The 17,565-nt window shown below is 43.7% G+C and overlaps 1 protein-coding gene across 1 annotated transcript in view; it reads left to right on the forward strand.

Annotated features, from left to right (window-relative positions):
• Positions 1-3,843: 3,843 nt before the first annotated feature.
• The window catches only part of LOXHD1 (lipoxygenase homology PLAT domains 1), a 126,056-nt gene continuing 112,334 nt past the window's right edge, over positions 3,844-17,565 (forward strand). Inside the window, exons 1-2 of the mRNA XM_085213657.1 lie at positions 3,844-4,602; positions 16,158-16,272. Of these exons, the coding sequence (XP_085069783.1) occupies positions 4,164-4,602; positions 16,158-16,272 (554 nt within the window). The 5' untranslated portion in view covers positions 3,844-4,163. The remainder of the gene's footprint in view (positions 4,603-16,157; positions 16,273-17,565) is intronic.

Consider the following 17,565-nt stretch of genomic DNA (forward strand, 5'->3'; position numbering starts at 1 on the left):
AAGGAGAAGCAGAACTGTGAGCAGGCACTGTGAGGTCTGATTAAATCTGCCATGATTGGCGCTGCAGCACCAGCAAGGGACCCCCCAGCACCTCCTCTCTCAGCCTCATCAACACAGAAAGGAAAGAAAATGGGTGCATTATAGGAATCCTTTGGTATTTATTTCTGAATTTCTTTTCCAAAGGAGACGTGCTCTGTGAGTGTGCTCTGTATGTCTGTAGCACACTGGGCTGCTGCTCCGCTGCTATCACATGCACAGAAAATAAAATCCAGCACTGATACAGCTGTGGTTGAGGCTGCAACACTGCCCTGAGCCCTGGGGCTGACTGGTGCTGAGCATCTCTTCACCTCCATCCTCATTGAGTGTATGGGTACATACAATTCAGAACAGCTGAATGTAAACCCTTTTCCTTTAGATGAATTCACAACAGTGCAATGAACGTAACAGACCTGAAAAGCAGAGCTGCGTATATTGAAAAATAACCTTTCCTGAAGCGAGAGGCGTCACTGTGTGTCTGCCTTGGAACAATCCTGCTTTGGGGTGTGGGGTTCCTCAGTGTGATGCCTAGTCAGAGAGCATCTGGATTTTATGGTAAACAACACAACATAGGATAAACATGGAAAGGAATGAATGGAAAAGGATGAGCTAAAGAAAAGGTGTGTTCTTCCTTTGCCTGAAGTACTGGGGAAATTCCAGCTCAAGCACTGCACAGGTTTTAGCAGCCCAAGAGAAAAAAAAAAAAAAAAAAAGAAAGGTTAAAGGTGAGATAGGAGCTCAAAGAGCCCAATTCTGACTTAATAGGCTGCAGCATGTCTGTAATCCAGCTTGTGTCTCTGAGCTAACAGCACTCTGGTGACTTTTGGTCTGCCTTTTGGGGATGGGGATTTGGGGGAACCTCCTGCTGAACCCACAGTGAGAATCCAACCCAGTATAAACATTGGTGACAGTTGTAACTAATGGTCCTCACCAATAGCTTGGTTGCTTTCCTGTAGTTCTTTATGCACCAATAAATCCCATTGTTCTCCTCCCAGCTGTTATTCACCCCAAGAACAAAAGCAAGCCGGAGCTTTCTCAGCACATCTCTTTAGATAAAACAACAGAAGAAGGAAGCATATGGAGTAAACTCTGAATGAGACATGGCAAATCCCTCTTCTCCCCCTGATCCCGTCACTTTAGCTCATTGGACAAGAGGCTTTTTCCTGACTTCTACCTGAGGTTCTGCTCTGCTGCAGCAGGAGGAAGTAAGCTGTGATGCTAGGAGAAGCTCAGAGAGATGTCTCCCACTGGAGCAGCTCTTTTTCAGATCCTGTGGTGTCCAGCTGGTGCTCCTAGCATCTTGGATGTGCTTCTTTCTATCACCCTGCTCATTAAACTGGGGACATCTGTGTGTACAGCCAGGGTTTCATCTCTGGATGGTGCTGCAGCAAAGGGCAGAATCAGCCTGAGGATGTTCTTAGAAATGTCCTAAGCACCCTAAAACTTGTGTTAAACTTCTCAGTGTGGGAGGAAATGGTGTTGCTTCCTTCACCAACAGACCTGCTGCTGTGGACAGGTAACTTACTTTGGGAGGAGCAAGGAGATAATATTACAGAAGGTATTTTTAGGCTGGAAGGGAGCAGTCCTGCAGCTGGATTGCCTGCCTGAGTAATTACAGCAGTGCCTTTTGGTCTGAGAAGTTGATGCTGTCAGCGTTTTGCTGCAGAGAGCTGGAGCCACTCAGAGCAGCAGTGCGCAGGGATGTTTTTTGATGAAGTGTTTACCTTGTGGAAGCATTACAGAGAGATGAGCTTTGCTTTTCTCAGAGATCCCACGATTCTTCTTTTTCTGAAAGCTTTTTTTTGTCGTTGTTCTTTTTTTTCTCTTCTTTGGAAAGGTTGTCTCTTCTGAGACCAGCATCCCTCTGGTCTCCACTGTGCCATCAATCGCATGCATATATCAGAAGCATCCTGAACAGGAGCTCTGTGTGCTTTCCCACTGCTTTTCAGATAACACAGGTCCAGAAATAGGCCCTGGGATTTCAGCAAGAGAAAGCTATCTTTTTAGGAAGGACAGTGCTTTTTTTTTCCTTCCCATTCTTGATGTGATTTTCAGATCTTGGAAAAGCCATATTTCTGTTTCATCTCAAACCTGTGCTTAGCCTACTTGGAAGCTATCCCTGAATAATTTGCTTTACCATGTTTAATAGTAACATTTCCACTCAGTAACAGAGACCATGACAGATAAGGTGCATTTTTAAAAATTATTGTTCACTTTAAATTGCTGCAAATTGATGGCTGATGAGAGGAGGGACTGACTGTTGCCCCCTGGGCCAATGCTCTCCATCAGCTCTTGACTGGACCCATGCTGCTGCTGTCCTACTCATAGAATCACTAAAGTTGGAAGAGACCTCCAACATCCTCCAAGCCCAACCTACCCCACTATGCCCACTGCCCATGTCCCCATGTGCCACATCTCCATGGTTCATGAACACCTCCAGGGATGAGGACCCCACTTCTCTGGGCAGTTTCTGCCACTGCCTGATCACTCATGTTGCTCATCCTACCATTAAAACAGCTTTTCCTTGTGTTCCAGACAATCCAGCCTTGATGCTGTTCCTCCTTCAAAGCTGGCAGATGGAAACCCCAATATTGGTCTAAGAGGACTTTCAAATCTCATGTATTAGAGGCTTAGCATGGCTAAACCCTCTGATATATCATATAGTACTTAACAAGATGTCAATCTGGGCTGCAAACCACCCAGCACATCACATTTAATTCATCATTTGAGGAATCTTGTTTTTCCTGTGGGTTTTTTTTTTTTTTTTTTTAATCCTCTTTTGCTGTCAGGTTCCTGCTCCTGACTGCAGCTGAGATTGATTTGGTCTTGTGTTGGTCCTTCCCTTCCCTGCTCTGAAAGAAAAAGCAGCTGGAGCTGCACACCAACCCCTTCTGTGTGCACTAGATGTTGGGTGAGCTTGATACTGATGTCCTCAGGTTCTGGGATGAATTGTGCTCCAATGTCCTTCCAACCATCATAGAATCATAGAATTGTCTGAGTTGGAAGGGACTCTTAATGGCCATCCGGTCCAACTCTGTGCAGTGATCAGGGGTGTCTGCAGGGATGGACTATCCACCACATCATGTTGCATCATTCATTTTTCCTTTTCTCATCTTTCTCACCTCAATGTTTGCATGTGAGAAATGCCTGATTCCTATGCTTGTGCTTGTGTTCATTTATTAACCTGAGCTTTAATTCTCTTTGTTTTCCAAAAAGGGGCCATCTTAAGGACAACTTATGCAAAAGCTATGCAGCGTTTTCTTCTTCTATGTGTTGTATTTATTTTATTGAATGCTGATTTTTCATTTGGCTGGAAGTATGATTGATTTCTGGCATTCGGATACAGGAATGAGTTGCTGATGCTATGGAGGTCTCCTGACATCTGATCCATAGAGATCCGGGAGATGTTCAAGATTTCTGGTCACAGAAAATCCATGTAAAGTTGAGACCTCCGTTGTCAGTAAGACGATCCTGACACTATGAATAATGGAGAGGAAATGCAGATCAGTGTGGTATAGTTGCTCGATGGGTCTCCTTTTTCACCTGCCCATCTGCCTTATAACCACATGACAACCTTGAGTAAATTTTCATGAGGGTTCTGAAGCTGCTACAGGTTGGGAGGAGGAGCAGTGCCTCTGTTCTTGCTGGCACATGGAGAGGAGAAGCAAACTGGACCATGTGTCCTCATCCAACCCATTTTCCAAAGAGCAACAACTGTGAATAGAACGTAGTGATACGATAGAGTCAGACTGTCAGCTGACCTTGAGCAACACTGAAAACAGGAGAATGGTCTCATCTCAGCCCAATGAATAAATCATACTAGCAAAAAAGGAGAAAATCCAAATACAGAGACAGAAGGGAAGGAAGGGGAAAGTGCCTCAATTGAGGAGGTGAAGGAAGGCAGAAGTCGGGAGGTGAGCTGTTGGGTTGGGAAGGACTCCAGGACAGATGGACAGACAGTGAGACGTGGAGGAGAAAGGACGCTGAAACAAGAGCAGCCCCTCCCCAGGCAGAGGGAGGAGTATTAAGGACTTTGGTGATAGGTAAAGTCACAAGGAGAGGTGGCAAAATTTGGGTTGTGGGAATCCTGGTGCATTGTTTAAAGTGCAGGGGTGAAAAACAATGCCATGAAAGAGACCAAAAAGAATAAGGCAGAAGAAGAGGGGGAGGAAGAGGAGGAAGAGGAGGAGGAGAACGAGGAGGTGGTGGAAGATGTAGTTGAGGAGGTAGTGGAAGAAGATGGGGAAGACGAAAGTGAGCAGAAAAAGAGCAAAAAGAAATCAAAGTCTGAGGACTCAGAGGATGATGGGGAAGTGAAGAAGAAGAAAAAGAAGAAGAAGAAAACCAAGAGAAAAGAGTACAGCAGTGAGGAGGAAGATGACTATGAGCGCAGAAAGAAGAAGAAGAAAAAAGGCAAAAAGAGCAAAGAAAAGAAGAAAAAGAAAGGTGACAAGTCCAAGAAAGGAAAGAAAGAGGACAATTTCCTCGAGCTGTATGAACAGGAGCTTCGTGACTATCATTCGGATTCCTCCAATGCAACAGAGGATGAGTACAACAAAAAGAAAGGTCAGCACCATCGTTTTCCATTTCCCCCCTCGTGCACTTCAGATATCCACCGTGGGGCCCTTCCTGGGAGTGCAGGCTTCCTTTGTTGAGAATGTTTCTAATTGAATGAGAATTTTTACCATGTGAGATGGTGCTGACAGACTGTGCCTCTCCAGTTTATGAAGTCGCTTTGCTGTGTGCCTGATACTGCTGTAATTGCAATCTCCTAATTGATATTATTTGTAATGTGGTGCTACTGGGAAGCTGGATTAGCAGTCAGACTCCCCTTTGTAAGCAGGGAACATGGACAAGGCACACGCTCCTGCTCATGCATTTGCAGTAGGACAGTGTGGGTGATCTCAGCAACCAGACTGGGTAGGCAGTGGAGTGCTTAGGATTGATGTAACAGCAAGAGATCCAGCACATGGTCCCTCTGGCTGTTGTGAGTAGCCAAGTAAGGTGGAGAATTACTACTAATCACATCTAAACCTGAATATTGTGCCTGTACAATAATTAGCCCACGTGCTCTGAGTACTTTATGCCAATGTATGGTGAGTCGTGCAGTGAATTAGGGATTAGGTGATATGCTCCATTTTGTTTGAAGATCATGGTCTGGAAAAAGGTTGCATCCATCACCCAGGCTGTGTGTAGATAACTCCTGGAAAGAGGCTGCATTTGATCTTTCTATCTGCGGGATGGCAGCTAGTAATCCTCCTACAGCAAACCTGCTGTTCTGGGGTCGAGAAGCAAGGAATGAGCAAGGCGAGAAGTAATGAGACATGGTTTAGCACCCTAATTAGAGAAAGCCCTGGGTAAGGAGTACCATGGTGCTCCAGAGCACAGCAGGGTCATCTCCTGATCAGGGATGGGCAGCAAAGGGGTAATGGGCTGCTGGGGGTTGACACAGACTGCCCATTCCCCATCCAACTAGATCTTGTTGCGCCTGGGGCAAGATGCTTAACTTCTTAGATGGGTTTCCCTGTTGGTTAATTAGTGTAATAATAAATCTTGTACATGGTAATTCAAAGAACTGAGTGTACCTCACATCAGTGGTGTGGTTATAGGTTAACTCAAACTGATGATTTCCAGAGTGTGCTGTATGGCTGTTTTGGGAAGAGAAAAATGATCCAACAGCTCCAATGGCTGTTCAGGCCATACACATAACTTGCCTCATTAGTGATTGCTCTTTGAGGGAAGAGAAGTTCTTTCTTCATACCATTATTTTATTTTATATTCTTTTCATAGCAGAGGAAGAACAGCTCGAACTCTGTGAAAAGAGAAGTTCCAGCAAATTATTTGTAACAATTTCTCCATGGTCTTCTTTCTAGTCTGTCAACAATTTCTGCTGGGAAGATAATAGCTTGTGGTTGAAAACATTGAAAAAGGAGCCAGACAGGGACTGGGTTCTCACAGGCTCCATCAGAAATTAAAAACCTAAGTCATAACCTGCAACATTTATTATCGTAACAGCCTCAGGGATCACAAGAAGCTTTTCATGCGGACAAAGTCCCAACAGTTAATCAGTGGTCATTACCTTAATGAGGACTCCTTCAGCTGTGGCTGGATCTTACACTCTCATTTTCCAGCAATTTCTGGAAATGAGTGCACATGTACAAGAGAGAAAAAATAGAGGGCAGAGAGGGGAGAAAAACGTTGGATAGGATATAGGCTAACAATGAGCTGGTCAAGTTTTTCATCAGTGAAAACCCGATATGAGGTCATTTGGCACAAAACTCAAAAGTTTATGAGCAGACTCAGGTTTCAGGTTGGATACTAGGAATAATTTTTTCTCAGAAAGAGCAATGATGCTTTTGCACAGACTGCCCATGGAGGTAGTGGGGTCTTTGTCCCTGGAGGTGTTCAGGAACCATGGAGATGTGGCACTTGGGAACATGGGCAGTAGGGTGGGACATAGTGGAGTGGGTTGGTGTTGGGCTTGGGGAATCTTGGAGGTCTCTTCCAACCTTAATGATCATAGGAAACACCAGATGCTGTGTTCTCTTCTTGAGGCTATTCGCTTTGCCAAGCACAGTGCTGCTGATTTTGCATTTTTAATCAAAGTAAATTTCTTCTTTTTCCTGACTTGATCCTGGAAGTCACCACCGTTTTCCTCTGAAGGAACCGATGTTGGTCAGCTCCTGAGAAATGTGTAACCACTGCAAATGCTTCTCTAAAGCACTGGAGATTTTGGCTGCCTTTGGTACTGGTGAATATTCAGTCCTCAAGCCATGATTCCTTTTGTTTTAAGAAGAAGGGAGGTGTAAATGTTTTATAAGTACGGAGCTGATGGTGTCTGTGTCATCTGATGTCCCCTTTATCTTACTGCATTAGCAAATGGGAGAAGGGATTTCCTCTGCCTTTGTCACAACCCACTGATGACTGAGGAACAAGGGGAATCCAGCTCCTGGAGGCAGGAAAACAAAAGATATGAAGTGACTGGTTGTGGAAATCAAACTGCATCTCTTGTCCTTTCTTGTGTTCCTACTGTAAACTATGACTATTAAGAATTTACCAAGTTTGTTCTACCTTAAGTCTTCAGCTGCAGCTCTCCTGTGCTGGTCCAGTGTCAAATGTTGCTGGCTCAGACCCTCTTGGGGCTTCTCTGTTTGCAGGGTTGTCACTGAACACTCTAGTCTGAGACTTAGTGTTGATTTATTAATTTTTCCTTTTTCTGTATTGTTTTCCTTTTTTTCCCCATTGGTTTTTCCCAGCTGAATTTAAGGACTGCGTGTCATCCCTATAGAGCAGCAAACTCTATAGAAGACTTTCCTCATTTCTTGGAAGCTTTGCAGTTACACCTGCCGTGCCAGTCACCATCTAGAAATGTGTGTTTTATTCAGCACATTGTCTGAAATGGTGTTGGGAAGGAGAATGGCCAGTGTTGATTTGTGAGTAGATACATGAGCTGCTCATCCCTTCTCCTGCTGTGCACCATCCATTTCATGGTGTTATATCCATCACATTCTGCTCCTTCGGTGACTGCAGGGAAGGGTTACACAAGAAAAGCATTCAGGACACAGAGTTTATTGCTGAGTTCTCTTTAACTTAGGAGCAGAAGGGAGGAGGAGAGCAAGTGCTGTGATGTCTGGCTTTCCCTGTGCTACATTCAGAACCAGAGATATATCACATTCCTCTGTGACAGAGGATCAGCAGTTGCAGAATCTTCTCATCTATGCCTGCACCCACTGATCTTCCCAAAACGAGACCTTCTGAGGCTTTGATTAATACTCCAAATCGGAATCTTCCTTGGAAGAGAGACATTTTTCTCCTCATTGCTAAAATGAGTTCTGGGTGCAAAGCACTCAGAAGAATGTAGTACTGGTGGCAGCTGATGGCTGCCGATCCAATGGAACATGCCAAGCTTGCTGCTGGGTGGAGGTGATATTCCACCCATCTTGAAGACTGCACTTGTTTGCATCTCAGTGTTTCCCATAGTTAGAAATGATGGCATGAAGTATAGATTGCAAAAAGTTTAGATCGCTTGTAAAGTTTATTGGATGAGTACCCCCAGGAGCTATCAGCTTGTGTGACAAACAAACCAATATCAAACTACCCCTAATATTCTCATCTTTGAAGTGTTAGGAGCATTGGCACTTGTTCCCCCAGCACAAGAACAACCCCTGTTACATGTGTACAATGCATCGGGATGGCTTTGCCCAGCTGACAGCCCCAAAAGAGCACTGAGGAGCAGCTGTGGGTGCCATGTGCCCCATGCAGCTGATGTGCCAGCTGGTGCCTGTAAAACCACCAGCACCAGGGCTACGGCTTGCAAGCATTGCTGCTCTCCTCTCCCCCGAAATATTGAAATGTGAACAATGTGACAAGTTCACTTTCATAGCCTTCATTATCTATGGGTGCTGTACAGGTGGAATATTTGGCTTTTTGGACATTACTGGAGAGGACTTGCTGAAGAGAAGCTGAGCAAAATGTCAGTGGGAAGCCAATGTACGTAGATTGATGTATTCAAGTCTAGATGCAACCCTCCAACCCTCATGTCCCACCAGCCTTTTCATCCTTTCCCTAGGCACTTGGACTATGATCTGAACACTCTGCTATTAAAAAGACAGAATTGTCCCCATCCAGATGGGAAACCCAAGCAGAAAGCTGTGGTGTAAGACACCAAGCAGAAAGGGAACCAGAGCGAACTAAATTTCATTCCAGATGTGATAAGTCCCTGTGCAGCCCCATGTGGGGCTGTTCATCTGTCTGAGCATTACCAGCAGCTCTGTGGTAATACTTAATAAGAGCATGAAAATTAACAGTGGTTTTTGCTGATGGATTCATGTGCATTGCAAGTCTCACTGTGCAGATATCACAAAGCAGTGGTTCAGTGGTGGGAAAGTCATCATTTCTACCAATTTGGGCTCAATTTTTTTATATATATTATTTTTTTTAAATGCTGTTTAGAGAGTAGCAACTGTCTTTCACGAATTGTTAAGTCAAAGTATTATGATTTATTCATAATGACACCTAACAGTGTGCTTGTAAATATAGGTAACACATGCTGCTTGTATTTACAAGCTGCTGGCAGGTTCCAGCCCCTCCTTTTTCAAAGCATCAACACCAGCTGGAAGGTGCAGCTCCAGTGCCTCTGGGCAAAGGGAGACACTAAAAGAGATCTCTTGTGAAATTACCCTTCCTGCTATGTTCAGAGTATTGGGGAGCAGAGCTGGCAATGAGGAGAGCACTTCTTCCTGGTCTCATTTGTCCTGCTGCCTGGACAGCAAGAAGAAAGTCGGGGCTGTCGTCAGGATCTGGTCCTGAAGAAAAGGGACAAGTGGTGGAGAAATGCTTCCGTTGCACTCTGCAGATGCAGTTCTCTGCTGCAAACTTTGCTTTACGGATAAAATCCACATCATGTTTTATCTAGGCTGCATTATTTTCCACTGCTGTCCTCAGTCATGGTTCAGAGAAACCCCATATCCTGGCCAGCCCTCCCTGCCTCCAAAGATAATGAAAGAGACAGAACGGGTTTTTCTCTCACATGTTTCTCTCCCTTGAGGCACAGTGTTTTCCTCCAGCACAATTTAAACTTGGATAACAAAGATGTTGATCGCTGAGCTAATTCTATTTTGCTGTTCCAGCAAAGAACAGAGATGTGTTTTTCTGGAGGTAGGAAGGCAAAAACACTTTTAAGTGATAGCTGAAGCACCAGATGAATCAAGTCTGGCTTCCTACAGTGCAGGAGAATGAAACGTTGATTTTGCAATAGCTGATGAAGCATAACAAGCTCCAAACTACAGCTCCTCTGCCTGTGGGAACTGGTGGGACAGCGCTCAGCTTTGGATTTAAATTCTAAGAGGAAAGTGATGTTTCAATGCTGAAGATAATGCTGTTTGTGCTAGTGGTAAGTTTGCAGGAAATTTTGCTAATTCGTGGCCATGAAGTGCCTCAAAATGCAAGATGCTATTAATTTCACAATTCTTTATATAATCTCAGAATGGGAAAAATGGATAACAGTATGCAACTGGTTCAAATAGTCATGGAAATAATTCCCATCTTTTGCTTTGAATAATTAATTTGGCACCCATGCCAGACTCAAAAGCTGCTTTTGCGGGCGCTTTTATAAGCAAGCACTCTCATAGTGTGCGAGGCCTAAATCTGTTCACATTTTTGCCAATATGAACCCAAAGTCATTGTGTTCGTGTCAATGGAGCCAGTCAGGATTTGCCCTGGAGAGAATGAGAGAAGAATTTGACTCATTTTGTTTGTGATGAGATTATTGCTCAAAGTGTGGTGTGATGAAATCGAATGAGCTGACTTCAGAGGTTCATCTTCACGCTGGGTGAAGGAATGTCCCTTGTTGAGACCACAATGATATTAACTAGTGTGTCCATGTGCAAAGAGGGCAACCTCAACCTGCAATGGTTAGGACAGATGTTAAAAAACTTCCAAGCATTTTGCACAGATGTCAAGGGACTCTCGGGAACCCTTCTGATTCTGTAATTTGTGTATGCAGTTACCCTCGAGTATTTGTATCCTCTACTTCTTTGCCCATGCTTATAGCATGGCTTGTCTTCAGTTCTGCTTTCTCTCTTCTTCACATAAACTCTTAGACTCCTCCCAGTCTTTGCTCTCTTATTCCATGTGTTCAGTCATTTTTGTGACATAACCCTTACTTTTTATTTTAATTTTTGTTTTCAATAAGGGGCACTCCTCTTGCTGGACAGAGGCACCATCATGACATCCGCCTCAGTTCTCAGTGCTCCCTGTGTAAAGAATGCAACCCAAGGGAATTTGCAGTCATTGCCATCGCTGGTATTTAGCAGTTGTGAGAATCAGAATTAAAGCACTCTTCTGCCCTTAAGAAATTCCCTCCTTATGGATTGCAGGGATTTCTGAATGCTTCCTTGCTTGAGGATCTCAATCTCTGCTTGCCAAGCTTTCCTGTAATTTTAGCAACCATTTTGAAACATGTTTTTCTATTCTGGCTGTTGAATGGACAAGTGAATAGCATAAGCTCTTCCTGCAAGACAGGGAAGCAGATGTAAGTTCTTCCAGTAACACTGCAGCGTAACCCGATACTGGTTTTATGCTGTCTGTATCTTGTGCTTGAAATGACTGGGTTTGAATGCTTACTTTCAGAAAAATCCAGTGTCGATTATTTCCACTTTTACTCTTGAGTGTGCCCATGAAAAGCAGTAAATGGGTTTGCAGTCCATAGCAAATCAGCTCTGCTAAGCTTGCTGAAACTTTTACCAGTTTCTGAAGATTTAATGCCAGAGAGCCAAAGAGTGCAGTCAGCTGGGGGTTCAGTATCTACCAGATGAGAAGAGTGAACCAAATTCCATTTGACTGAGATAATATTTGGAATCAGCGGCTATAATAAAAGCTTTATATTGTCTTTGCCTAGCCTATTGGAAGAGAAGTAAGGTTTGGAGAGTGGCCTGAAAATCAACCACTCCCATACAAAATGCTATAGATTACTGTAACGTGGCCATGTCCTGGCACTCAAAATACTTACACTGATCTGAAGGGTGAGATGGTTCGACAGTTAAAAGCACCAACATGCAAGTGTCCTCCTGTGAGCAGTATCCTACTCAGGAGGTCAGTGTTCAAACTGGGACCCAGTGCTCTGTCTTTTGTTTTGTGATGGTCTAACTCCTCTCTGGGGTTCCTCAACTCATGTTGTGTGATAGATTCAGCCAACACTGGTAGAAGCAACATCGAGGGACAGCACAGGTAGATAGAAGCATCTTAACACTCGGTTATGGCCTACCAAGTTAGCAGCTTGAGGGAAGAGATAAGGGCATTTGGGAAATTGTGTCCATATTAGGAGGGAGGTGGGTGACCAGTCTTGATATTTGACAAGGTGACAGGGAATATCGTTGTCTGCATATTGTATTTGACCAAGAGAATAATGGGAGTATGGTGGATGCAAACTTTTCCATCTGTGGAGAGAGTGAGACATTTCTGACAAAGTAGATCTTGATGTGTAAGATGAGCATGGATAGGTACAAGGAGTGTTTTTTTCCGTGTTTTTAAAGCAGAAAGTTCTTGTGAATCTGTGAAGAAAGTTCATGTTTAAAATCCTGCTGACTGAGGGGGGAAAACCAGAAACTCTTGAGGTCTGCACCTGCTAAGGCACTGTGGCATCTGTTTAGGACTGTTGCCTCTATTGCTTTGTGGAGGAGATGCCAGTGTGGTTGAACTGGCCTTCCTGTACTCCTCTTCAAGAGCAGAACTCCTTGAGAAGATCAGTGGTTCCTCATTACACTTCTGTTAGACAGCCAGAAGCAAAGTCCTTAGCACTGACATCCCATACATTAGAAGTGGAGGAGGAAGATTTTGTGAATGTAAACTTGTAAACTTCAGGGGTAACCATAAAATCCTTATGGATGCTCTGTATTTGCATTTAGTGATTGCTTCTGTCAAGCAGAAGTCTAAACAGCAGGATACAGCCAAATTTGGAGTGATGCACCAAAACCTTGTTCCCATCTGAAATGCTTTGCTATAATTTGTCGTTAGCTGTTTGGCCAAGCAACAGTCCCAAGAGACATCCTGAACTGTCAGTGAGCATCAGTGTCAAATAGTGGGAAAAGAGCAACCTTTGTATTCAGTTCTTTGCAGTTTTTTTAACCTGTTTTGTAACAACAAATGGGTTATTGGTTTTGATACTTTTTAAAAACTTTCGTCATTAACAAGCACTCATTCCATGTGGGACTGCTCAGGTAGTGGATAGGAAGAATGAGTCAACAGATGGTCAAACTTATTGAGACAGTGACCCTATTAAAAACAAGTCGGAAAATTCTGGGGAGTGTAGGCAAACATTTTCCATTGGTGGAGGATTTTAGGGGCTGGCAGTTTTGCACCATAGAGGCAAACCTTTAAAGTGAAAACAGCTTGCATTCCTGAGGATAACCACAGAACCACAGCAGCAGTGAATTCAGACCTACTCAGTGGGGGAGAGGAATGTGGAAAATGGAAGCTAAAAATGGAGGAGGAGCTTGGAAGTCCTGCAGTGGCACCCAAAAAGAAAATAAGAGACTTGGTGGGAAGAAGGCTAGCTTTTCTGATGAAACAGATACTATACTAAGGATGTTTAACTTCTGTCCTTTCTTAATCTTTCCCTTACAGCTGATGGACTGAAGAAGTAAAAATGATATTTCTGGCCCTGATTTCGCCCTTGGTTAGAAGTGTGATTTCCACAGAAATCTGATTTCAAGCTTTCCAGCTAATTTAGTTTCATTGCCCTAAAAGTACAAGATATTTACACCTGGGGTTTGCTAAGGTTGGGTGTGTTATCACAAAGCCAGAACATACAATTATTCATGAGCAAAACCCTCACTGAATTAAAAAACACCATTGGTCTACAGCTCTTGCCTTATGCCACAGATGCTTTGCCCAGCAAAAGGGCTGTACAAAATGTTATCCCTCTTCTACCTGGTGTGTTGGTCCTCCAGCTGCAGAGATGCTCCTGCTGAGGATCACGCCCATCAGCTGTCAATGGCTTATCAAAAATAAAAGAAATGCAAAGGAAGTAAATGATCCTGCTTATAGGCTGCTGAGCTTTCAGGCTCTCCTATCCTATCCTTTGAAGGAAGCAGCTAAACAAGCTGCATATCCCAGCTCCATTTCTTAGTAAGACTTAGCATCAATAGTAGCATTAAACTTTTGTTTTCCCCCAGAGGGATTGCTGTGCTTTGCTTCCATCGCAAAGCAGTGGCATAATTTGTTTGCACAGCTGGCAGCACAGTTGTAGTGATGGAGAGGAGGTGGCAAAGCTCCCTTCCCTTTGCAGGCATGCACGATGGCACTTCTGATGTGTGGTGACATACTAGTGTCACCAACCCAGCCCCTGCTTTGTTCCTCTGTGCACAGTTAATTAAATTGGTGCTAACCACAACATATGCTCAGCAACAATGTGTGCTACTTGGGCTGCAGCACATCTGTCCTCCACACTCAGATCTGCTCCCAGCACGAGCTGCTCATCCACCTGCTGCCTGCTTGTGCTGGTGCACGGATGCTGAACGTGAGGTTGTGAACCTAATGTGCAAATCTGTGCATGCTCATGGCTTGAGGGTTCTTGCAGTTCTGACTTCTACAGTGGAGAGCTGCAGGCCCCCATGAGGGAGCTACCAGGCCATGAGGAGCTGTAGTGCCACGAGGGGTTGTAGCCTGCCATGAGGCCTCCCTTCAGCCTCCTCTGCTCTGTGTGGATCATAGCAACTACACTGTCTTTCTGTGCTGTGCCAAGCGATGCCCATTAATATGTATGAATGCTGACTAGAGGAATGAAAACATTTTTTGTACATATTACTCATGTGTAAACTGTGCATATCGTGTTCTTTTTTGCACAGCTGTGAAAAAATCTCCTCTTCTTTTGAGCCCATCAATAAAATATGCCAGCCAAGGCATTCTTAAAATTTAGCTGAGCATAGATCATAACTTACTGTATTTATTATGATACTGTCTCCTTTCTGCCCTATTTGTATTCATGGAAAGGAGAAGTTAGGAAAATACTGTGGTATTTTATTCCCTCTCAACGCAACAGAGCCCTTGGAAATGAGGAGTTGTTTCCAATCAGTTGTACATGGATGGCCACAGTTTTGCTCTAGCACTCTGTCTCCAAGCTTTTCAGTTAAAATGGTGATTTAATTTCCCTTGGGGAAAGAGTGCTACTGGGGAAAAAATGTGATGCTCAAATTCTGTGATATCCAGTCGTTTTTTTGTTTGTTTGTTTTTGTTTCTTCTGAATACACATGTAATGTAGTGAGGAAAAACTGGTCCCTAACAAAACACGTAATTCTAATGCGCCCATGGAGAAGGACATTTTTACAGTGTTCGATCTGAGAAATCATATACTTCTTAGTCACACTGTCCAAGATGAAATGCTGAAAACTTTAGCCTTCAGCCTGTAGGTCTGAACCTAACATTGTGCCTCTAGCTGATGACTATTACGTGGTCCAAAGACAAAAATGACCATCAGGATTCTCGGTCTGACTGTAGGCAGGATTTTATATTTTCATGCTTTCTGTTCTGCACTGAGCCAACCAAGACGTGTCCTTCAGAAGGGTAACCTGCTGACAAACCTTGAGTTTTGTTCCAGCTTCACTCATCACCCTGCTTAAGAAATGCGTGTCTGCCTGTAATTTAAAGGTTTTAACCTTTTGGCCAGTGGACTTTGCATTGCCTTTCCCCACTTGAGCAGAAGTCTCTTTTCTACTTGTGCTTATCCCAAGAAGATATTGATGTGGGGTAATAAAGTCACCAGTCAATCTACTGCTCAGACGGGTAAATTGACATTGCTTTGATACTCTAATTTAAACAATTTCCTACTTTATCCTCACTGTGATTTACCACTTGGTCTTTGGTAAAGTCACCAGAACATCTGGAAAGCAAACTTTCTGGCTGTAGTGACCTCTTATCTTCATACAAATATATTACCAGCAGAAATAGGAAAGTATGCAGTCTCACTCTGTGCCTGGCAAGGTCTTGAAGCAGATCCTCCTGAAGTCTCTAGTAAGGCACGTGGAAAATAAAGATGAGGTGATGGTAACCAACATGGCTTCACCAAGGCCAATACCTGAAGGGAGTCTACAGGAAAGCTGGGGAGGGACTCTTTATAAGAGTAGGTAGCAACTGGACAAGGGAAAGTGGCTTTAAACTGGGAAAAGGTAGATTTAGACTTGTTATCAAATTGAAATTCTTTATCATGAGTGTGGTGAGTGACTTGAACAGGTTGCCCAGTGAAGCTGTGGATGTCCCATCCCTGGAACCCATCCCTGGAAGGCCAGGCTGGATGGGGCTCTGAGCAACCTGGTCTAGAGGGAGGAGATCCTGCATACAGCTAGGGACTAAGTGATCTTGAAGGTCCCTTCCAACCCAAACCACTCTGTTATTCTATGATTCTGTGATTCTATGATAAGTCAGCATGTGTTCAGAGAGAGAAATGTTTGATTTTCAGCAAAATCTGTTCTGATTCAGCCACTGTCTACCCATTTGTCTCCACCAGTCAATGTGATCCATCTCTGGGATTTATAATTCAGCTGAGGTTTGAGGAACTACTTGGATCTGTTACGTGCAGGGCAAGGAACTTCTCCTGTTGTCCTGATCTTTCTCTTCTCTTTCCACAGTTTATGAGGTGGTGACAGTGACAGGAGATGTCCGGGGAGCTGGGACTGATGCCAATGTTTTTGTTACTCTGTTTGGAGAATTTGGGATCACTCCCAAGACTCATCTCACGAGCAAGTAAGTATCTGGGAGGAAATGCGTATCCTTGAGGCTTGTTCTACAGCAACTTTTTATTGCATTTTGACAAAAGATAATACAATGCTGAAGGATGCAGAGGGAATAACTTTGAAAGGTATTTTGGGACCATTGAGGAAATTTGAATTTTTTTTCTGTTGAATACTTCCTTTACAAATTCCTTGCAAACCAGCCTTCCCCTCTGTAGGTGGAAATGTATGTTCAGATCATTATTATGTAAGTTTCACACTTGCAAGGTGTGGGGATACTTGCTTTTCTCAAGGCTTAAATTAGGACTTCCAAATTTCAGAGCTGAGAATATTCCCCACGTCTTCAGAGTGGGCACAATGGGCCAAATTCACATGCCTAAATCCCACTGAAGTCTCTGTGTGAAATCAGGTACAGAGAGATAAGTGTCCTTTAAGGATTCTGAAGAGTGGGAAATTGGTGGGTCTGAAGTAAGGCTGATGGATAACCACCCACACCCAGCTGTAGGAAATCTAAGGCAAGCATAAGTGGAAGAAGTTAAGCTGTTTCCTAAACAAGGCTGCTTTCACTCTATCTGCTCTGTGCATGTTTGCACACTTGTGGTTGCACCATTTTGTTTTTCTCAAGCCATTACCAATGGCTCAGTTCTCAGTTCCTACATTAGGTCAACAGGTGCCCGTGCTCCATGTAAGCAGAGTAACTTTATTAAAGTATCAGATCTGCACTAATTGCCCCTTAGCGGGACAGCTGCAGTAAGAGAAAGCAGAGATCCCTTCCCCGTGGGGTCCAGGCTGTATGTCTCTGTTTTTCTGTGTTCTTATTGTTCTGGTTTTCTTGAAAATGTGCATCAAAAGTTATGAATCCTGTGCTAATGTCACACGGTAACTTCACATTTTCTCCATTTCTACAGCACCGACAAGAGGTACCTGCAACTATTTTAAATTTAACCTCAAAAGAGCTTCTCTTCCCAGTGAAGCAACTCAAACATGAGAGTCTGTAAAGAAAATGATATGGGAATGGTAAAGAAAATACATGAAATTTCAGCCCTGTTTGCCATATTTGAAATTCAGAAATCAGAGGTAGCAAAAGGAGTTTTCTTGCCTCATTCTCAGGAGAACTTGATGATTATATGTTAAATACATGATCAAGATTATTCGTTTTGTGATTTTCATCCAGACATGAACTTGTAGAGCAGAATACTGTTTCTCTTGATGCGACAGAGAAGGAAATGAGGCACAGGAGGCAAAAGATGCTCTGTCCAGCTTATGTCAGTGGCCAATGTGGGATCATCATCATCCTCACCTCTGC

This window comes from Meleagris gallopavo, chromosome Z (assembly GCF_905368555.1).
Source record: "Meleagris gallopavo chromosome Z, MGAL_WU_HG_1.1, whole genome shotgun sequence".
NCBI classification, from domain to species: domain Eukaryota; kingdom Metazoa; phylum Chordata; class Aves; order Galliformes; family Phasianidae; genus Meleagris; species Meleagris gallopavo.